Source organism: Lepidochelys olivacea (genome assembly GCF_965140295.1).
Source record: "Lepidochelys olivacea isolate rLepOli2 genome assembly, chromosome: 1".
Classification (NCBI taxonomy): domain Eukaryota; kingdom Metazoa; phylum Chordata; order Testudines; family Cheloniidae; genus Lepidochelys; species Lepidochelys olivacea.
The window spans coordinates 323,851,960-323,875,505 of record NC_140411.1 but is presented as its reverse complement, the minus strand read 5'-3'; the positions used below and the strand labels follow the sequence as shown (position 1 = coordinate 323,875,505).

The 23,546-nt window shown below is 43.4% G+C and overlaps 1 protein-coding gene across 4 annotated transcripts in view; it reads right to left on the bottom strand.

The window, feature by feature from the left end:
• Positions 1-23,546, bottom strand: part of CELSR1 (cadherin EGF LAG seven-pass G-type receptor 1) — a 276,811-nt gene that overhangs the window by 85,504 nt on the left and 167,761 nt on the right. For all 4 annotated transcript variants that reach the window (XM_084651571.1, XM_084651574.1, XM_084651572.1 and 1 more), the window contains exon 5: positions 23,295-23,383. In XM_084651571.1, coding sequence (XP_084507697.1) covers positions 23,295-23,383 — 89 coding nt within the window. The remainder of the gene's footprint in view (positions 1-23,294; positions 23,384-23,546) is intronic.

The following is a 23,546-nucleotide window of genomic DNA, read 5'->3' as shown; positions in this document are numbered from 1 at the left end:
CAGGTGCAGACAGTTCCTCCAAAGTGCTGTTTCCCCTCACTGCCATAGATGTGAAATTCTTTAAAAACTTCTCTGTAAATCAGTGAGTTACTGTAGGTTTGTGTGTGATTAAATACAGATAAGAGCACACTTCAAAGTATTACACTGAATTCCTGAGCTGCCATTTAAATGACTCTGCTGGAAACAGTGCACAGTGTTAAAATGTTTTTTTTCTCATTAGAGTAGATTATGAAAAAGATCTGCTCTTACAACAACAGAAGGGAGTCCTGCTGCAATAAGGTCATGCCTGCTTTGAAACAAAAGAATAGCAAAGGTATAGATAAAAGGACATTTAATATTGTTATTATTACATGTACAATAGTTGGTTAAAATGTTGTAATGTAGTCTGGAAGGACTGGAATTTTCAATTGCTTCAAGCCCTGTTTAGTGATGTTTATAAGAGGAAATGTTTAGCCTGCATTAATGCGGAAAAAAACCTCATAATGTCAGAAAATCATCTACTATAGTAGATACAGAATAAGGCCTTAATCCTTCCCATCCATATTTGGTGCACATTGCCATATACCTTAGGTCTGCCTACCCACAGCTGACTTTCCAAAGTACATAGAAGGGCTTGAAAGGTCCTTGAGAAGTCATTACGTCAAGCCCCCTGCACTGAGGCAGGACCAAATAAATGTAGATCATCCCAGACAGCTAAGTTCCCTCTAGGCTGCACGTCTTGTGGCTACGCAGCAGGCTATCAAGGGCCGCGCAGGCAGGGAGAGGTGCCCCTCCCCCGGCCCACCCCAGCCAGAGCTGCCACGGCCAGGGAGAGGTGCCCCTCCCCTGGCCCTGAGCTGCAGTGGTGAGAGAGGGCTGGGGGGAGTCCTCTCTCCCCGCCCCAGCCCTGGGGCAGCCTGCACTCCAAACTCCTCATCCCCGGCCCCATCCCAGAGCATGCACCCCCAGCCCTTACCCCCAAACCCTCTGTCCCAGCCCTGAGCCCCCTTCCACACCCTGAACCCTTCATCCTGGGCCCCACCCCAAAGCCCGTACCCCGAGCCAGAGCCCTCACCCCACCCCGCACCCCAGCCTTCTAATCCAGCCCTGAGCCCCCTCCCACACTCCAAACCCCTTGGCCCCACCCCTGCCACACATCACCTCCATATTGGTGCACATAACAAAATTCATTCTGCATATGGACTCAAAAAATTAAGAGAAAACACTGCCTGACAGGTGTTCGTCCAGGCTCTTTTTAAAAGCCTCCAATGAGGGGATTTCACAACCCCCCCCCCCCCCCGGAAGCCTATTCCAGAGCTTAACTACCATTGTAGTTGGAAAGTTTTTCCTAATATCCAGCCTATATTGCCCTTGATGCAAATTAAGCCCATTGCGTCTTGCTCTACCTTCAGTAAGCATGGAAAACAGTTGATCACCATCCTCTTTATAACTATTCTTAACATATTTGAAGACTGCTAACAGGTCCCCGCTCAGTCTTCTTTTCTCAAGACTTTTCACAAGACTAAACGCCCAGTTTAACTGTTCCTTACAGATCAGATTTTCAAAACCTTTTATCACTTTTATTGCTCTTCTCTAATCTCTCTCCAGTTTGTCCACATCTTTGTTAAAGTGTGGCACCCAGAACTATACACAGCACTCCAGCTGAGTCCTCACCAGTGCCGAGTACGGTGGTAGAATTACTTAACATGTCTTACATACGACACTTGTGTTAATACACCTCACAATGATACTAGCCCTTTTTCCAACTGCATCAGATTGCTGACTCTTGTTCAAGTTGTAATCCATTATAACCCTCAAATCCTTTTCAGCAGTACTACAACCTAGCCAATTTGTCCCCATTTTGTAGCTGTGCATTTTATTTTTCCTTCCTAAGTGAAGTACTTTGCCCTTGTCTTTACTGAATTTCATCTTGTTGATTTCAGTCCAATTCTACAATTAGTCAAGGTTGTTCAGAATTCTAATCCTGTCCTCTAAAGTGCTTACAACTGCTCTCAGCTTGGTGTCATCTGCAAATTTTATAAGCATACCCTCCTCACCATTATCCAAATCTCTAATGCAAATATTGACTAGTACACACCCAGACTGCAGTGCCCCACTAGATACACCCTCCCAGTCTGACATTACTAACTACTCTTTGAGTATGGTCTTTCAACCACTTTTGCACCCACCTTATAGTAAGTTCCTCTTGACCACATTTCCCTAGTTTTCTTATGACAATGTCATGTGGAACTGTGTCATTAAAATCATAGTTAAATGTCTTGTATCAGAGAGCTAGAGTGAGCACATAGGGTGCAATCCAAAAGCCTCACTAAGGCAAACTACCACTGGGAAATCCTGCAATTCTCATTTAGGGCCCTGTCATCTTCTCTACCTCTGTGAACAGAGGGGCAAAGACTCTTCACTGCAGGAACCATGCTTTCAAGGGCTTCCACGATGCCCCATTAAACCTCCCTGGGGGATTCTGAAGTGCAGAGAGGTTAAGCTGCCCAAGTTAAGACAGCCTCAGGCTGTACTCTCTTGTGCCAACTTCCCCAGTGGGCTTGAGGGGGAGAAAGCAAATATGAAGGATGAGATTCCACCACCTCTTAGCCCCCTCCAAATCACAGAGTCCATACCGCATGAAGGGGCTTCTGCAGGCTTAGACGGATGGAACAGTGTGAGGCTAAGTCTGTAGTTTCCATGCTGTGGAGGGGAGCGTGGGCCCCCGAGTGAGGAATTCAGACTCTGGCCCATTGACTTCAGGGAGAGTGGTGGGCGCTCAACACCTCTTGGGATCAGGATCCCTGTCCTTTCCTAAGCAAAACTCCCAGAATTCCAATGGCAGTTTTGTCTCCTTAGGACTGAATAAAGACTTCGGGACTTGGCCCAGCATGCAAGATGTAGACTTGTTAAATTAAAACTTTAAATGCACTGTGATGATTGTTCCTGGATTTGTTTTAATTTGTGCATAAAGAACAGAAGAAACAAATCCCTTGAGATGCTGGCAAGCTAGTGAATTCCACAGACAATAATTCATCAAAAAGCTTTTACAGAGGAGAAAGACATTAAAATGTTATGAGTTTGTATGGCCCATTTCTTCCCTAACAGTATAATTGGTTCTTTAAAGACATCATGAATTATATTTGATCTTGTATACACAGTATCTGAGCAATTTAGGTCTCTAGTGCAGAATACACTTCACAGCTCTGTGTCCCTGGAATGACTTTTGCTGCTTTACCCCTTTGTTTCCTGATATACAAAGCTAGACACGCTACTCTTTAGTCCCCATCACAACAATGAAACATCATGTATCATTAGTTTAGAGTCAAAACCTGACTTCCTTTCTTAGGTTTTATTCAGTTTTCACTCAGCCCTTACAAAAGAAATGTTTACTGACTGGGGTCTGCCTGAGGAAAAACTCAGTGAAATAGACTGTCTTCCATATACAGAGGGGACACTTCACATATGGATCTTCCCCATCTCCCATCCCACAGAGAAGTGGAGAACAGCTGCCTCTACAGCACCACACCACAACCTCCTCTGGACTCTACAGAGGGCACTCGCTGGAGCTGAGGACTGCAGCTGGTTGCGGGGGGAAAGAGAGAAGCAGCACATCCCTCAACCAGCCTTCAGCGATTGTCTGAAAGAGACACCATGGCCTGGAGCTGTTATCTTTTTCCCTCTTCCTCCCTCCCTCATAGATTTTAAGGCCAGAGGTGCCTATAATGATCATCTAGTCTGATCTCTGACATAGCACAGGTCATAGAACATCACCAGTGACTCCTGCACCGCGTCCATAACTTCTGGCTGAACAAGCAAGTATCTGCAAGACAGACATCCAGTCCTGACTTAAAGACTTCAAGTGATGGAGACTCTACCATGGCCCTTGGGGAGTGGTTCCAGGAGTTAATTATCCTCACCGCTTTTTATGCAAATCTGAATTTGTCTAACTTTAGTTTCCCACTATTGGATCTTGCTATGCCTAAGGGTCTTCTCTGGGACCCTCTATTGGTTGGATGAGAGAAACTGCTGGTGCCCAGAGCTAGAACGGAGGCATAGGGGTTCTGCCTGGATGGCCTAAGTTTGAGAGTGGGCCCCAAGCCCTATTCAGTGGGGGTGAGGGTGAGACAAATCCCGTTCCACGCCCTGACAGAACGATCAGGGAAGGGAAGACCTCCACAAGGGATCCCTCTCAGAGATTTCCTACCCCAGAGCCTCCTCGCACTGTTTATTCTATCAGACAGGATGACTGGGCCTAAGCAAGGACCTCCATACTTGGCCCCTAGACTGGAACACCAGAGAACAGAACCAAATATCATGTTAGCAACAAGAAGAAAGTCAAGGAAAGTGTGGGCCCCTTACTGAATGAGGGAGGCAACCTAGTGAGAGAGGATGTGGAAAAAGCTAATGTACTCAATGCTTTTTTTGCCTCTGTCTTCATGAACAAGGTCAGCTCCCAGACTACTGCACTGGGCAGCACAGCATGGGGAAGAGGTGACCAGCCCTCTGTGGAGAAAGAAGTGGTTCGGGACTATTTAGAAAAGCTGGATGAGCACAAGTCCATGGGGCCGGATGCGCTGCATCCGAGAGTGCTAAAAGAGTTGGCAGATGTGATTGCAGAGCCATTGGCCATTATCTTTGAAAACTCATAGCGATCGTGGGAAGTCCCGGATGACTGGAAAAAGGCTAATGTAGTGCCCATCTTTAAAAACGGGAAGAAGGAGGATCCTGGGAACTACAGGCCAGTCAGTCTCACCTCAGTCCCTGGAAAAATCATGGAGCAGGTCCTCAAGGAATTAATTCTGAAGCACTTAGAGGAGAGGAAAGTGATCAGGAACAGTCAGCATGGATTCACCAAGGACAAGTCATGCCTGACTAATCTAATTGCCTTCTATGACGAGGTAACTGGCTCTGTGGACGAGGAGAAAGCAGTGGACGTGTTGTTCCTTGACTTTAGCAAAGCTTTTGACACGGTCTCCCACAGTATTCTTGCCAGCAAGTTAAAGAAGTATGGGCTGTATGAATGGACTATAAGGTAGACAGAAAGTTGGCTAGATTGTCGGGCTCAACGGGTAGTGATCAATGGCTCCATGTCTAGTTGGCAGCCGGTATCAAGTGGAGTGCCCCAAGGGTCGGTCCTCGAGCTGGTTTTGTTCAATATCTTCATAAATGCTCTGGAAGATGGTGTGGATTGCACCCTTAGCAAGTTTGCAGATGACACTAAACTGGGAGGAGAGGTAGATATGCTGGAGGGTAGGGATAGGATGCAGAGGGACCTAGACAAATTAGAGGATTGGGCCAAAAGAAATCTGATGAGGTTCAACAAGGATAAGTGCAGAGTCCTGCACTTAGGACGGAAGAATCCCATGCTCTGCTACAGATTAGGGGCCAAATGGCTAGGCAGCAGTTCTGCAGAAAAGGACCTAGGGGTTACAGTGGACGAGAAGCTGGATATGAGTCAACAGTGTTCCGTTTTTGCCAAGAAGGCCAATGGCATTTTGGGATGTATAAGTAGGGGAATTGCCACCAGATCGAGGGACGTGATCATTCCCCTCTATTCGACATTGGTGAGGCCTCATCTGGAGTACTGTGTCCAGTTTTGGGCCCCACACTACAAGAAGGATGTGGAAAAATTGGAAAACGTCCAGCAGAGGGCAACAAAAATGATTAGGGGACTGGAGCACATGACTTATAAGGAGAGGCTGAGGGAACTGGGATTGTTTAATCTGCGGAAGAGAAGAATGAGGGGGGATTTGATAGCTGCTTTCAACTATCTGAAAGGAGGTTCCAAAGAGGATGGATCTAAACTGTCCTCGGTGATAGCAGATGACAGAACAAGGAGCAATGGTCTCAAGTTGCAGTGGGGGAGATTTAGGTTGGCTATTAGGAAAAACTTTTTCACTAGGAGGGTGGTGAAACACTGGAATGTGTTACCTAGGGAGGTGGTGGAATCTCCTTCCTTGGAAGGTTTTAAGGTCAGGCTTGACAAAGCCCTGGCTGGGATGATTTATTTGGGGATTGGTCCAGCTTTGAGCAGGGGGTTGGACTAGACGACCTCCTGAGGTACCTTCCAACCCTGATATTCTATGATTCTATGATCATTTGTTCAGTGAGAGTCTCCTTGAACACAGTTTTAAAAGCTATGTTTTGCACTCAGTGGAATGAGTAGCATTTTACGTTTGACTAATGAAAATGGTTTGAACTTTCAGTCACATAGTTCTTAATGAATTTCCTTGAAATGCATTCAACAATAAAACATCTAATTTGTATACTTTCCTATGCTTGCAATTGTAACTGCTACACATGTTAAAAAAGAGCAATGTCAATTAGTGCCACATAATAAATAATACAAATGACCAATGAAGTACATATATATATATAATCTCCTCTGATTCATGGGACAGATCCATGTACTGTACGTGTGCTTCACACTCTAAGCAGCATGCTGTTCAGTAATTGTATAGTTGGGACAAACCCACCCAAATAAAAAAAAGATCTGCTGATGCAGTTACTTTTGTTCTTGTAAGGAGCTCCCAAGACCACCATAAACCTATCTGGCTACCATATCATTAACTCAGACAAAAACTCTTTGGGTGCTCAAGTGTGAGAGTAAATTAAACATGCAATCCACCTACATGAGTCTGGTAAATGCACTGTGCATGGTAAGTCAACAACATGGTTTTTTAGCTGCATCACTTGAGTTGCATTTGAGCTTTGTGTAACTGAAGGGCTTCCTGAAAGTTTCTCTGGGAAGTGAAGGCTCTACCCTTATAAAGAAACAGATTGATAGAGCCAGAAGAGTTCCCAGAAGTTACCTACTACAGGACAGGCCTAACAAAGAAAATAACAGAACGCCACTAGCCGTCACCTTCAGCCCCCAACTAAAACCCCTCCAACGCATTATTAAGGATCTACAACCTATCCTAAAGGATGACCCAACACTCTCACAAATCTTGGGAGACAGGCCAGTCCTTGCCTACAGACAGCCCCGCAACCTGAAGCAAATACTCACCAACAACCACATACCACACAACAGAACCACTAACCCAGGAACTTATCCTTGCAACAAAGCCCGTTGCCAACTGTGCCCACATATCTATTCAGGGGACACCATCACAGGGCCTAATAACATCAGCCACACTATCAGAGGCTCGTTCACCTGCACATCCACCAATGTGATATATGCCATCATGTGCCAGCAATGCCCCTCTGCCATGTACATTGGTCAAACTGGACAGTCTCTACGTAAAAGAATAAATGGACACAAATCAGATGTCAAGAATTGTAACATTCATAAACCAGTCGGAGAACACTTCAATCTCTCTGGTCACGCGATCACAGACATGAAGGTCGCTATCTTAAAACAAAAAAACTTCAAATCCAGACTCCAGCGAGAAACTGCTGAATTGGAATTCATTTGCAAATTGGATACTATTAATTTAGGCTTAAATAGAGACTTGGAGTGGCTAAGTCATTATGCAAGGTAGCCTGTTTCCTCTTGTTTTTTCCTACCCCCCCCCCCAGATGTTCTGGTTTAACTTGGATTTTAACTTGAAGAGTGGTCAGTTTGGATGAGCTATTACCAGCAGGAGAGTGAGTTTGTGTGTGTATGGGGGTGGGGGGGATGTGAGAACCTGGATTTATGCAGGAAATAGCCCAGCTTGATTGTCATGCACATTGTGTAAAGAGTTGTCACTTTGGATGGGCTATCACCAGCAGGAGAGTGAATTTGTGTGGGGGGGTGGAGGGTGAGAAAACCTGGATTTGTGCTGGAAATCACTTTAGATAAGCTATTACCAGCAGGACAGTGGGGTGGGAATAGGTATTGTTTCATATTCTCTGTGTATATATAAAGCCTGCTGCAGTTTCCACGATATGCATCTGAGGAAGTGAGCTGTAGCTCACGAAAGCTTATGCTCTAATAAATTGGTTAGTCTCTAAGGTGCCACAAGTCCTCCTTTTCTTTTTACCCTTATGCAAATATCCTCATATGAGGCCCTTCTAGAATTACAAATGAAGGTTTCAAACTCAGTCAAATTCTTTAAGTATTTTGTGTGCTGTAAATCTCCTTATATGAAAACCATGACAACAATTTGGATCCAACAGTAGCTTTGCAGAGGAAAAGTCATTCAGTACAAACTGGGGCTCTTGCTGAGAGCTCTTTAGGAGCTTTGCAGGAAGCTGATTTTCAACTCTGCCAGCTTGTCTGCTGCATTACAGCGAACTTGAACAGTCTGGGAATACATTCTATCGATTACTAACTATTAACAATGAGAAGAGATATACAAGGGGTAACAAACCTAGAAACATAACTAAATCCATAGTCACTGGATACTATATTAGAGCTGGTAGGAACATCTGATTTGTTCCAGATAGAAGCAGATTTTGGAAATGAATAAAAACACAATCAACTACTTTCCACTGACTTCAGCATCGTACTCCAGATAGAGGCTTTAAAAGCTGAGCCTGTTACACGTAGAGCCAATATAAATGTGAGCTTGGAAGCCTGGACTTACTTGATGGGGAATTCCCTACATCTCCTCCTGAAGAAAGGTACAAATGGCTAAAAGCAGCTGCAGTGTTCCTAACAGTGGGATGGGAAGGGAGGGAGATGGGTCCAAAGCTTTGCATTTTCAGTGCTCCCCTTGGTGCACTGTGTAGTGAGGGGAACCATCCTTGCATATCCCCCAAGCACAGTAATGGTAACTGTGACAAGCCCTTGTGTGGGCCATAGGGAGGCATCCATCCATGTTTCCCCCTGCTCCTGATTAAAAGCCACAATGCTGCTGATTAAAAGCCACAATCTGGCCCATGCTATTTAGTCATACCTTTAGATAGATTTCTCTGGTTATTCTGGATCTCACTCAGATGGGGGAAGTGAGTTTTTTTGGTCCCATCTTGAGCAAACATTTCAAGAGTGTGCAAATTTCCATATTTCATATTTGCAGTCCTTGGTAACTTTAGCAAAACTTCCTAATTTTTATTTTAATAGGAGCTCCAGCTCCTACTAAAGTCAACATAAAAAAATTCCCATTGATTCTAATGGTTGATTCTGGTCATAGTGACATTAAGATAATCTTCTACAACTGCATTGTTTATGCAGAAAATCCCCCTTAATCCTTTAATAAATTAGTTTTGAAGCCATTAGGATTTATTTCATGAATTCTCTCTGTGGCCACAATTATCTCTTGTCAGATGTCATTAGTGACGGATACCTACATAATGTTTCTGCTAAACTACATCTACTAATGATCAGATTTCTCTTATGAGGTATGCTTTTCAATAGGGGTCTAATATTTAGTATTCAAAAAAGATACTTATGAAGATAATAAACCAGTCACTTCTCTCCCCAGTACGTGTGTAGTAGCTGTGGCCTTTCCAAGCACACATCATATTATCAAAAACTGTTAATTTTCTATTGAAGAATATAACTGCCAATCACATTTCCAAATGTGCAGACTACCAAGTAAAAGGAATTAGTAAAATCTATAACTTTAGGTTCAAAAAGTGACTGAAAATTGTTGCTCTGTGATGACTGTTTGGTGGCCTACGTACAATGAGTCCGTGATCTCTGTTCTGTTCCTAGTGGACAGGTGGCTGAATCATAAATACCACCATCATAACTGGCAGTCTCAGTAAAGAAACCGAGGCATGAATGGCCATGCAGCACAAACTCCCCTTTCACTCATAAAGGGGGCCCCTCCAGACAGGGCTGAGGTGCACTGGTAGGGCAGCAGAGAGAAGTTAGCATTGTTTCTATAGCTGCATATCAGTTATGTGGGAACAGAGGATTTCAGGTTGCAGGGCTGTCAACCCAGCACTTGCACAAGCATTAAATTCACTTTAAAAGAGAGAGAATATCCAGTATTGCCATGAATGGCTTTTGAAGTGATTGTATTGTTTGCAATCTGAGTTTAACCCCAATGGTATTTGATAGCTTGCTTTGTTCTTCCAAGGTTAACAGTGGAATACCAAGGGGGTGGGGTGAGGTGGGGTCAATCATCATTGCTGGATATAGAATCATTCTGTTTCCATAACAGGTGAATTTGCTATCATCACACAAGGTCTGTGTTTGCAGATGGAAACGTGATAGCCTATCTATCAGCTCCACCAGCAGCCAGCACTGTGGGACACGTATGCTACAATGAATGGGGCTTGCACTTGTCTCTCCATTGCAGACTGTTGTGGTGTAGCCATATGTCATCTGATCCTATTCAAAACAAACTGCAACATTAATCTCTAATGCAGACTAGTACAACTCTCACCTTCCAGGAGTCTGCTCATTCTGCTCACCCTGATGCAATGAGTTTAGATTAAAGGTCAGACTCTGGCTGTCCTTAGTTGGGGAACGCAGGCTCAGGGTGCCACTTCGCCCCATCAGTACACCTGCACAATAGGCCGCCAGACAGCCACTGCTCCCTGACTCCAAGAGGGAAGGATGCAGCTGGCACAGCCAGACGTGTTCCATGTCTCCACTAAGTGAACTGGGGCCGTGGCCAGGCCCCTGTCCCTCTATGCACATACTTGATCTCAGAGGCTGACCATGCCTTTAAAAAATCACATCTGAGCATGCATCCCCACCCCCTGTGGAAACATTCTGCCTCTGGCTTTTGCCACCCATGCACTACACCTCCACATACAATCTTGCATGGCACAGACTCCCAGAGCCAAAACAGAGCCCTACTCATGTAAAGTCCTTTGTCAGCGAGGAATGCTAACTGGGAGACAGTGAAACTGAGTCCTGCTAGTCAGCTGCAATCAAAATACATTTTCTTATTGGAATAACTATAAGAATCGTATGAGAGTGAAGCTAAGGGCTTGTCTTCACTGCCTTGTTAGCTCAAATGCTTACGCTCGATGTACTCCACTTCAGCTAGTCAGCCTATGAGTGACAGCGACCAAGCTGGAAAGGCCAGCTCAAACCATCCTCAAGTTACTGTGCACTCATGGCCACAGTACGGAGTCAAACAAAGGCACTTGCCTTCTGGGGGCATTTCCCTTGGCTCTGAGCGCCACACTATTCTGAGTTGCTCCTTCCAAAGTCTCATGGTGTATTTTGGGAAAACAATGTTTGTCCGTTCTGGTCACATGGGCAGAAGTGGTGTGTGCCTGGCAACTTATTGCAGCACAACAATTCTGCTTGTGTTTGTTTCTGTGTTCAAATGGAAAGCCATGGGTCCTATTCTGAATGAGGAGTGGGATGCAGGGCTTTTCTCCACCCAGCTCCTAGTCCCCCTGCCTGGCATGCAGAAGCAGAGATGGCTGGCCAGATGGAAAGCCGCTGAGTGGAAATTGGCTGGCCCCTTGCGCGCTCAGCTGATGCAACGAACAGTTGCGAGCACTTTCTGAATGGCTTGGTCCGCTTGAGGTAGAAAGCCAGAGCCCAGGTGCCACTCAGGGGTCGCGGGGGGCACTCCCCCCTACCGGTACTGCTAGGGGAAAAACTTCCGGCCTGGTGCACATGGTGAGCACGCACACCTATTGTGGAATACACATGAGCAATCACTCGAAGAAGAACAACAAATAACCCTAGGGGGGAATTTTGGGAAGGCATTGTGGGACTCCCAGCACTCAAATGGATTGTAAGCTGAGTCCCCACTGCATTACCAGCTCAAGCTTCAGTGGCACTCAAGCTCCAACCCAATCCCCTTGACAAGCCTGCTACCTTGAACTTGAAGTGCTACTTAACTCCAGCTAGAGATTTCTGAATGTGGACAGGAGTCAGTTTAGGGGGAAAACTCAAGTTATATCTCAAGCTAACACTTAAGTGAAGATCACCTGTAAATGGCCCTGATCCTTGCAATTACAGACCGGTAAGTCTAACGTCAGTACCGGGCAAATTAGTTGAAACAATAGTAAAGAATAAAATTGTCAGACACATAGAAGAACATAAATTGTTGTGCAAAAGTCAACATAGTTTCTGTAAAGGGAGATCGTGTCTTACTAGTCTATTAGAGTTCTTTGAGGGGCTCAACAAACATGTGGACAAAGGGGATCCAGTGGACATAGTGTACTTAGATTTCCAGAAAGCCTTTGACAAGGTCCCTCACCAATGGCTCTTATGGAAATTAAGTTGTCATGGGATAAGAGGGAAGATCCTTTCATGGATTGAGAACTGGTTCAAAGACAGGGAACAAATGGTAGGAATAAATGGTAAATTTTCAGAATGGAGAGAGGTAACTAGTGGTGTTCCCTAAGGGTCAGTCCTAGGACCAATCCTATTCAACTTATTCATAAATGCTCTGGAGAAAGGGGTAAACAGTGAGGTGGCAAAGTTTGCAGATGATACTAAACTGCTCAAGATAGTTAAGACCAAAGCAGACTGTGAAGAACTTCAAAAAGATCTCACAAACCTAAGTGATTGGGCAACAAAATGGCAAATTAAATTTAACGTGGATAAATGTAAAGTAATGCATAATGGAAAAAATAAACTCAACTATACATACAATATGACGGGGGCTAATTTAGCTACAACTAATCAGGAGAAAGATCTTGGAGTCATCGTGGATAGTTCTCTGAAGACGTCCACGCAGTATGCAGTGGCAGTCAAAAAAGCAAATGAGATGTTAGGAATAATTAAAAAAGGGATAGAGAATAAGACGGAGAATATCTTATTGCCCTGATATAAATCCATGGTACACCTACATCTTGAATACTGCGTACAGATGTGGTCCCCTCATCTCAAAAAAGATACACTGCCATTAGAAAAGGTTCAGAAAAGGGCAACTAAAATGATTAGGGGTTTGGAACGGGTTCCATTAGGAGGAGAGATTAAAGAGGCTAGGACTTTTCAGCTTGGAAAAGAGGAGACTAAGGTGGGCTATGATAGTGGTATATAAAATCATGAGCGGTGTGGAGAAAGTGAATAAGGAAAAGTTATTTACTTGTTCCCATAATATAAGAACTAGGGGCCACCAAATGAAATTAATGGGTAGCAGGTTTAAAATAAATAAAAGGAAGTTCTTCTTCACTCAGTGCACAGTCAACCTGTGGAACTCCTTGCCTGAGGAAGTTGTGAAGGCTAGGACTATAACAGGGTTTAAAAGAGAACTGGATAAATTCATGGAGGTTAAGTCCATTAATGGCTATTAGCCAGGATGGGTAAGGAATGGTGTCCTTAGCCTCTGTTTGTCAGAGGGTGGAGATGGATGGCAGGAGAGAGATCACTTGATCATTACCTGTTAGGTTCACTCCTTCTAGGGGACCTGGCATTGGCCACTGGCGGTAGACAGGATACTGGGCTGGATGGACCTTTGGTCTGGCCCAGTATGGCCATTCTTATGTTCTTATGCACTTTTATGTTTACCTTGCACAGAAGAATTTGCATGTTTAGTTTGGAAATATAGAGAAATAAAATTCAACTGTGTCTAACAGACAGTTGCACTCAATTCTTTCCTCACAAAGAGTGGTCAAATAAAAATAATATTTGATATATAATATTTTCAAGGGTATTACTCAGGCGAATATTGGCTATTTATGTAAGAGTTTGCGGGGCTGGGCCATGTGATTGTGAACTGGATAAGGGCTGGGAAAAGCGGGAACAGAGAGATGTCTGATATTGTGCCCTAAAAGTGACATGTCCTGACAATCCATCAGGAAATGTTAAACCGAAATGTTAAATATCCTTGCTAATTGTAACACCTGTGAAAGGAAACGAGAGTGGTTTAGAAAAATTTGGTGCACTTGGGCCTTTCACCTAGTGTCTAAAACTTTGTTCAAACACCTGAAAATAAGGACTAGACACTGGCTCAATGGCCTAAACAAATCCAGTGAATTAAACAAAGGAGTAAAGGAATTACACCTTATTGCATACTGTCAAATATAAGAGGACATCCTTCACCCAATTACAGCGAATAGTGTGGTGTTCGTATTATATATGCTTACTTACTGGAAGCCTTAAGGCTCAAGTGACACTTACTTTCCAGATTCTTTCTGAAGCATTTACACCTGCTGTTTTTATAGTTCTTGGGCCCTGAGCAGTTGCAAGGAATGAATTCTTGACCACCAGTGGAAGACTGAACAGCTTCTGTCACAGACACTTGGTCTGATCTTGCAAGCCTTACTTTTGTGAGTCATTTCATGAGTCATTTAGTGAGATGCTCAAGTCATTCTGTGGTTTGACTGAATTACTGAACCATACACAGTACATATACAGTCAAGGTTTCCATAAGGATTTTCTGTTCTGTGCAGGATTTCTGGCCTGTCGGGAAATTACCTTATGTTCTATTGAGCTGTTGAAAAAGCACACTTAGCCTGTAGGGCAGTAACATTTTTAAGCAACCCTGACTTAATTTACATATAAACACATAAGTACACGCCACATATACATAAACATACACATACCCTGTAATAATCAAAGAAACATGTCTATACTTAAACCATTTTTATCTCCTGCCAAATGATGAATAACACCCTTAGGTGATGAGTCAGTCAGGAATAACTGGAATATAAGTTTATGGATGTAACTTGAATTCTGAACAAAACTGCAGTTGTACTAAAAGTTTGGAACAATAGGTTGAAGTTTTCAACTAGGAAAACAAAATCTATTATTACTAGGTTCAGTAAAACCTTCTCAGACAAATATAGGCTGCGATCAAGTGTGGTGCTGCATGTGAAATTAACCCTGGATTTCTTAATCAACATTATCATTACTGAAAGTGGTTACCACTGGGTGGCCTGGTGGTTTTGTTTCTATTCTTGGTGGATGAGTGTCAACATCACTAAATGTATCCATTGCCACTCACATTGGCAGACTCTGCAGAGGCCAAGGACTTAATATTTATGAAGACTAAACTAATGTCTCGCCTTCGTTGGGCTCACTCTAGTTAGAGTAGAGGCACATTAGTAGAGTAATGGGGGAAGCTTGCACTGCTACTGCCCATTACTTTATCTGTTCTGTGGCTTAACAGAGGACTTCACCATCCAGGGCTCTCACTTTTCACCAACATTTAGTTTACTGGGGATATCTTCCCCCATTACTTCCTCCTCTTCTTCCAAAGTAACAAATAATTCCTACAGCTTGTCTACACGGTGAAGTGGTGAACATCAGTGGGCTGTGAATTCTAATCCACACCAGCTGGCCTGTGTTGACTCTGCTAGTGTGCACTGAAAGTTCCTTAGCGCATGTTAATGTAGTTACGTTTGAGACAAGATTAAATTAACATACACTAGGAGCTTTTAGTGCGTGCCAGAAAGGTCTAAAAGGGCCAGTTAGTGAGTGACGTATTGGTGCATATGAGAATTCACTCCCCACTGATGTGCACAACTGCACAAGGTAGACAAGGCCCTATATTTATGAAAACATCAATCTTAGGGAAGTGGGACATGCTCATCTTGAGGAAGATTTACAAGGAATATTTAGCACTGAAAAACAAAGGGACAGTCTCTTTTCCCTCTCTTCCAAGAAATGTGTCTTGGTTGGAAGCTCAGCTAATTGAAATGAAGATGCCAATGGGACAATACTAAAATTACCTAAAAATTACATAAAGCAGGCGCGATAATTGGAAACTACCAAATCCAAAGGAAGATTAGTCAGTATGCTGCCAAGCTGGTGTCTAAAATACTGTACAGTACATTTTGCTGGAGCCTTTCAGAGATACACTATCCTTGGAAAACAGAGGTTCTTTAATGTTTAAGTAAGATAAGGGAAGACCCTTGCCATTTATCATTAAACTACCAGTCTGTGGAATATGGTAGATGGATGATGGTTCCCAATTCTCTATTCATCATATTGGACACAGGAATACCCTGAAGATTGCTTCACTAGTCACCTGAATAGGGGTTAAAAATGAAACAAACCAAAAAAACAAGTGTTTTCAACAGTCTGAATAAAAATCACCTTTCCTTTCTTAATTAACCAGATTTCACTTTCTTGATATATATAGTGTCATAATCCTACCACTTCTCTAGATGTCCAAAAATTCTTCCCGATAGAATACGGTAGGTAAGACTTGAAGTCATAATGTAAAATATGCAAAATTAAAAGAAAAACCTTAAAAAGTTTAAAGGCCTTCTTTATGCAATATAAAGTTACAAAAGGGACATTAAAACATGCTTTAAAATAATGCTGTTTACATTGCAGGTCACCTTTAAATTCAACAGCACACCTCCCATTGACTTTAGTGGTAGCAGGATCAGGACCCCTGAAGATAAACAATTTGCACATGTGCACCAGTTGAATCGGTGAAGATGAAATGAAAAATTTCAAATACATTAATTCCCACCCTCCGTTCCCTCCCAAAAGTCAGCAAACATCTATTACTGCAAGAAACATGACTGGCAGGTAAACAGATATCTTGTTAATGGGGAGCTGACAAGACTTTTAATATGAGACTGACACTGAAGCAAAGTCACTGGCTCGAAGCTCCTAGTTCTTTCCCCACAGTGTTTGTTATCCAGGAAATTCAATTCAGAATCACCATTGCCACCACTAAGACATCTATCTGTCTTAGGCATTTAAATTGAAATCAAGAAGGCTGTCAACTGATGCCAAAGGAGGCGGAGGGAGAGAATCATTTTCATCAGTACATGTTAATTAAAACTTTATTCCTGCCTCTCCTCCTCTGATAATTATCTTTGCTACTGTGATGTTTTTGCATAAACACACATTAGTGTTTGTAGCAGAATGCTGAACATTTGAGCAAGTGCAGAACTGCTGTGATGTTTCTTACTGAACACCGCTGCACGTTGCCTAAGTCTGAAATGGAATTACACTGTCCGGTGGTCACTGGCATTAAGCACCATTGGGAAGTAGTATGATTAACATGCTAAAGCTTAAAGGGTGGTTACACTCTCTATTTCCCTCACCCGCACCTTGTAATAGAGTGAGGTTAGGACTGATCATTGCCCCATATGGCATAATTTTAAGGATAATATCAATGTGTGTGAAAGAAGGTGGGGGAGATTAAAACAGGGACCCAAAACAGCATAAGCCTTGCCTCCAACTATGTAGTCTGAGAGGAAGCCCTAAGGTTTCATAATAGCAGAGGCAGAGGCTTGGCAGGAGCTGACAGCCACCAGCCAGGAGGCTGGGAGGGGAAGAAGCATCAGGGATCCGCCCTGCAGTAGAGGAGGCAGGCAGGACAAACTCCACCCCCAAGTACTCCTCAGGGAAAGAGAGGAAGTGGCCCCTTAGAGAAAGTAGTAAGGAGGCCATGGACCTCCTATGCCTGGTAAGCACACGGACTATATCCGAGGAGCACAGATCCCCCCAAGGGGATAGGGAGGAATGATATGGTGGTGGTGGCACAGAGCCACGGTCACACTTTCCTTTCCCTACTAGCCCACACATCAGGTTGACTGCACATTGGGGGAGAAGCCTGCACAATTCACATGGATGATGCAGCTTCCACTCACCCCCAGCCTGCTGGGGAGTGAAAAGAGGGATTTTGCCTCCTGGGACACCCTGCAGACAAATAATCCATTTTCTTAAGCATGCAATCTGGCCCTTCGGCACAGCAGGGCACTCACACTAAAACCTCACCACTCCGTGCTCCCTATAGTACAACTGGCTGCACATTTATTTTCCTTAGAGGAACTAGTACAAAATGCAAAGCTGGGGTAGAGACCGACCTCTTGCTTCTGTATTTAAAACATCTGTCTCTTCTCAGAAGTAAAGCAACTGATGAGGGGGTCACTTTCTGACTAACACTCTGTTAACAATGTTACCAGTAACTTTAACAAGCAAACCTTTTCTGAATTAATTTTAAACAAACTCCTGGGGTGTCATTTCCAAGCTTACCTCATTCATACCCAACATCACCTTGATTCAGCTGCAGAAATAAATCTAAACTCACAGCTAAGGACCTATCCACACCACTGGCCTGTTTTGGAATAGTTGAGACTTGCAGGCTTGTATTTTAAACATTCAACTATCAAACAATTAGGAACCCCGTAGGAGAGCCCACACACTCCCAAGTCAGCCATTCATGGAATCCAAATTTCAGGGACACTCAAAGTGTCACTGACTGCCTTACAAATTTCACAAACTGCCTGCACTTTGTTCAAAGCTAATGATTCAAAGATAAGATCAGTTCATTCATTTGAATAAAATATAAACTGACAGACAGTTAAAATGGATCTTCCAAGATAGTCTACAATCTGGTTAAATGCTGCTTGCCCTACTCACTGGGGCCTCTCCTGACATGGAAGTCCCACTGAAGTCAATGGGAGTTTTGCATAGATATCACAACCTTCTCAGTAGCAATAGCTGCATTGGACCCAATTAGAATCAAGGCCTGTTTGTGCTAGGTGCTGTATAAACACAGAAAGACGGGGACCCTGTCCTGAAGAGCTTACAACATCTTTGAAAACGAGATATTTTGAAAGGGGTGTGTGTGTGGGGGGGGGGGTAACAAACCAACGGAAGGAAGATTAAGTGTAACGATGATAAGAATACATAGTCACACAGACCTGCTAGGTGCACATCTCGAACGTTCTGAGTTGTTTGTGTGTGGTAGCACCTACAGTGTGTTAGGCATTTTCCAGGGGTGTAAAAGGAGACAGTCCTTGTCCCAAGAAGCTTGCAGCCTAAAGACAGACTGTCTACCTGTCTGAGGACAGAGAATAACAAAAGGGCTTTTCTGTACAGATCAGTAAGATACACTATAGGCAGCACAGCATTAGCGAGTTAAGAGTGGAAACGCTTGGGCCTTGTGAGTGAATTCAGGGAGCTTAAAACATGCAAATAGGTAGTGCATTACAAGGCACAGAAGTGATGGTCCAGGAGACGGACAAATGGATGGACCACAGTGAAGTAGATGGGGTGCGGGGGAACGACGACAAATGGGGTTGGAAGGGGAATGAAGCTCAACAAGAGCAGGGTAGGGTGGGGCAGATTTATATTGAGCCATTTAAATGTTTTAAATTATAAAATATAGATCCATTAAGAAAATAGACAGCACGAGTTCCCAATGGCCATCTATTCATTTATTATCAGTTGCAAGTTTCCCATAAACATCCTGGTAGAATTCAGAAGAGGAGGGGTGTGAAAGAGGACAGGGTAGAAGCTACACACCTAGCCCAGGGAAGGAGCTCCATGTGCAAGGACCAGCACTGAAGAAAGTGCAAAGAGGTGCGTGGGAGAAGCAGACAATATAGAGCCGCTATTGTTGACAGAGCAGACAGGGAAGGGGCAACTCAGCAAGTTCCAAGAGCAAATAAATAGGCAGGGGCAAAGTTGTGAAGGGCATTAAAGAAGAGGACAAGACACTGGAGTCTGATACAGTGAAGGGGGAGCCTGTCAACGGATTCATCGAGGTGGGTGACATGGTCCAAATGACGGGCAAAGAAGATTATCTAAGTACTGTAGCTGTGTTTTGGCCTTGAGCTGGGAGGTGATGTGTGTGTTTGAGAAGCCAGAGAGCAGAAGGCTACAGTGGTCAAGATGGTAGTTGATGAGGTGCGGGATGAGAGCTTGTGCTGTGTGACTGGAGAAAAGGCGGGATTTTTGGAAATGGTGCAAGGCTGAAAAATGAACACTGTCCTGTGAACAATATGGAGTTATCTCCCCCTCCAAACCTGCTTGTGTGGGTAATTTAAATGAAGCCATACGTTTTAGGCATTCCGTTATTCAAACATGTCTGAGTTATATCAAGTTTAGACATAACATCCCATTTATCTTGGCATAACACAAATCCCTAAATTATCAGCCTTAGCAAACTCCTCACAGGGACTTTTTATCTTCAAACCTTGTTAAAACATAAGCCTGCCAAGGAATTGCCTTACAAATAAATATCACTAGAAGCAAAGACCTAACCATCCCCTCCGTTACACCAGGGTGCCTCAAGGGGGGGGGGGGGGCAGGAGAAGACAAGGCCATGGCTCTATCTTGCCAGCAGCCAGTCCTACCCAGCCAGCAGGACTGGCTGCTGAGGAGCATGCTGCAGCATCCTTGAGAGATGGTGCAAGGTATGCACTCCCCTGGAGGGGCACTTTAGGAGCCTGAACTATAGTTTACATTATTTGTTAAGTACTACACATGTGACTCACTTTGAGACCTGACTGCGATTTCCCCTCCCCAACCCCAATGCTAGAGATTTCCCAAATAAACTGCTGAAGATACCAAAGCTTGATTTACCACAGTAAGATGGCATCAGTCTTTTATATTAAAAAGCAGACGTATGCATACCTCTCAAAAGAGTCGTTACCACATTGAATGCATGGTTCATCACTGCATTTTATGTAAGTTCAAAACCCCTGAAGTGAACGAAGCTACGCTGGCATAAAACAGGAGTAACAGAGTGGTGAATCAGGCCCTATGTTTTGATGTCTAGTGTCTCCAATAGGCTTATAAATCATGAACAATAACTGTGGCAGTGAGTTTCCATGCCTGGAATCAGTGGAAAGAAAGGGAGTGATTATTCAGAGTCCCTACAACAAAAATACAGCATTAGGTGATTAAAAGTAATATCATACCTTTAAATCAATAGTATGAGACAGAGAAGATGTCTACTGTTAACTACCTCACTGGGTTGTTTACAGAAGATGAGAAGGGACTATTAGCTGAAAGGTGAAATTAAGAGTGAAATAATTTTTGATTCCTTCTACCCTTGCCCATAAAAACCTCAACAATCCTTCCTCACTGCACCACTTTATTACATTAGACTGTTGAGCTATATTGTTCACCTAAGTCCTTATTGTATTCAGAACTTGTTAAAAGAACCATGGCATTTATTGCATTCTTCAGTGCTTGATTTTACTCTTAAAGTTTCACTCCTTTTTTCCAGGCCATCCCTTTCTATAAATGTGGGGGCCAATGCTAACCTCTCTTTATGAAAACATATTTTTAGATTCACTGTGCTAACTTAGCGCCCTTCCGCCCGCTGGCCCTCTCATTTCACTTCTTGCTTGCAGACAAAAGCCCTCCTCAGGTTAACTCCTGTATCATTCACAGGGGGCAGGGCCAGCCTGAAGAGATTGCAACTTCTTTTAATGTCAACAGCCCTGAGATGACCAGGGAACTGGAGAAAGGCCCAACTTTGGCTCCTTGCCCATCCCAAAAATTAAGCTGGTGCATTTTTAACAGTAGAATAGGAGGGAGGGGGAATAACTACCCTCTAGGGAACAGCATCAGAGAAACATGGAAGGAACACCTGTATGTCCCCTTCTCCTCAAAGAGCTGGAGCAGTCTGGGAGATAGAAGGGGAAAGGCCCATATGCCCACTGGAAGGCTCAGAACCGAGCATCTGTGACCCCCCAAGAATCTCCTCCAAAGAAAATGGCAAAGCAGGGAGAATATTTCAGGGAAGCCCAGCAGGCCAGTTTCTGACCCTGATCCCAAGTGCTGAGCTCCCTGCGCTCTCCTCCTGGCATGGCAGAACTGACAGAGGACCCTCTGTCCTCCCTTGCCAGTGAGCCTTGATCTGCAGTTGGGAGGAAGAGGGCAGCACACAGGCCCTAAGAGTCCCCTCACACTGAGAACCACTCTCACAGTGGGGATTCATCCACCCCAGCTCAGAGGGAGGGGTACCACAGTCAGAGGCAGACAAATAAGCAAATGCTTTAAAACAGTAAAATACCCTTGACTATGCTAGCAGAATAACTTATACTATCCCTTTAATAAACAGAAACAAACTCTGAAAATGAGGCAAAGGTTTATTTTTAACCACTGCATAGGATCACTTTTCCTTTTAGAGAATACGCTGGAGCTGTTTCAACTCCTTATCTTTTTGGCAGCACTTTAGAATTTTAAACTAGTAGCCATACTGTGCAATCCAACCTTCCGCTGATGTATGTTCCTTTCCCCGTGCTTGCTGGCCCATGAAGAGAAATGGCTCACCAGGAAATATGTTAAGGGTTTCTTTATCATTTCAGTAAATAATTCCCTTTATATTAAAGCTACTTTCTTGGGAGGGGAGAGCCAAGAACATGCAAAAACAGTGTTTTACAGATTACAGGAAAGACTTTCGTTGTATCCAGGGTCACATACATAAAAGTTACACTTCTGTTTCTCTGTTGTACAGTGAATATAAAGGCACATAATCCAGGAATAAATGCACAACTGGATATGATTTTATTTTCTCCATAAAATATCCTTAGGCAAGAAGACACTACCTATGAATCTGATGAAAATCCTAATACTCTCATTTAAAGTCGCACACAAATTGTGGTGAAAGGATGCAGCACTGGGAAAAAGAACTTGTTGATTATATTAATCCTTCATCTTCTATTTATCTTCTTACATTAGTATCCTCTTTCCTTTCTAACACAGCCAACAGTATGCGTCTATTTCTTTATTTAATCCTTCATAATGCTATCATGTCAGACTAAAAAGCACCAGTTTTGAATAACCATACAATTTATTTAATTCCATTACAGATACAGGAGCTCTGAAACTTGTGTCTAAACTATGACCCAATATTTAATCTCAAAGCCTTCTTTTGTTCTTTACAGAAATGGCTTGTGTTCCTAGATCCCTGACATAATCAAACAGCAACTTACATTTCCCATAAGCTACCCACAGAGCACATAAGCATCCTTGCACCCCTTAATTAGTTTGTTGAGTGTATGGAATAGCCTTTTTTCCATTAAATCTAATCTCTTATATCTTTGTACATGGCAAATGAAAATTTTTTAGTAGGATCAGCCCTGATTACTCAAAAAATACCATATCATAGCTTAACTTTCCAATTCTCTGTATACAGTATGTTGTTTCTTTTACATGAATTTTCATGGGAGAATGCCCCAAAATAGAAATACATGGCTTGCAGTGCTGCCTGCTTTTTCAGTACTTAGCTACTGTAATGAATATTAATATCAGAATCTGGTAAAAAATATCAAAAGGCAATAGCAGATGCTGTCAGAGGGCCCGCAAAAGGAAAGTCTACCAGTGAGGAAGCTGTGGCAGCACAAAACAGTCACAGTCTTCCCTCCACCTTGAGTCTGAGCAACCCCAAAACTGAGTGGTCTTGACCATGCAAAGGTCATGGTCAGAGTGGTTGGTGATTCAATGCATCCCCTCAGCAACCATTAGGGAGTTTAGAAGAACTGAAAACTAAAAAAGCCCAAAATAACTGAACATTTTCAATTTTATTCTTCCTCAAAGGACCCAAGCCTGCGCCCCCTACTATGACTAGATTCTAGAAGAACCCAGGGGAGTTTTGCTTCAGTCAGGTGAGCAGGACTAGTGCCAGGGTTATTTAAAAATGAAAATAAAAACAGAAATCCCAGGGCAACTACATACGCTCGGCCAGATCCTCAGGTGGTCTAAATTGGTGTTACTCCACTGAAATTAATGAAACTGTGCTGAGGACACACTAACTGGCCCATTGTCTTTACTACTTTACACATAGTGCCCCTGTAGTGTTCTACCTTACCTTGTTGTAGTACTGCACCTGAACAGAGTGCCATTGTCCATCACTGACCCCTCCTGGAACAAACGGTGCAACTGTTGTAGTGGTCTCCCCTGAAATGTTAGTTGGACCATGAGGAGAGAAAAAAAAAATTGTCACCATCACTGTTACTTTGATTTAGTGACCTGCTCAGCATTGTACAAAACACGAACAGAAAGACAGTCCTGCCCAAAAGACAATAGTTTACCAGCCACCCATGAGATCCACACTACAAGA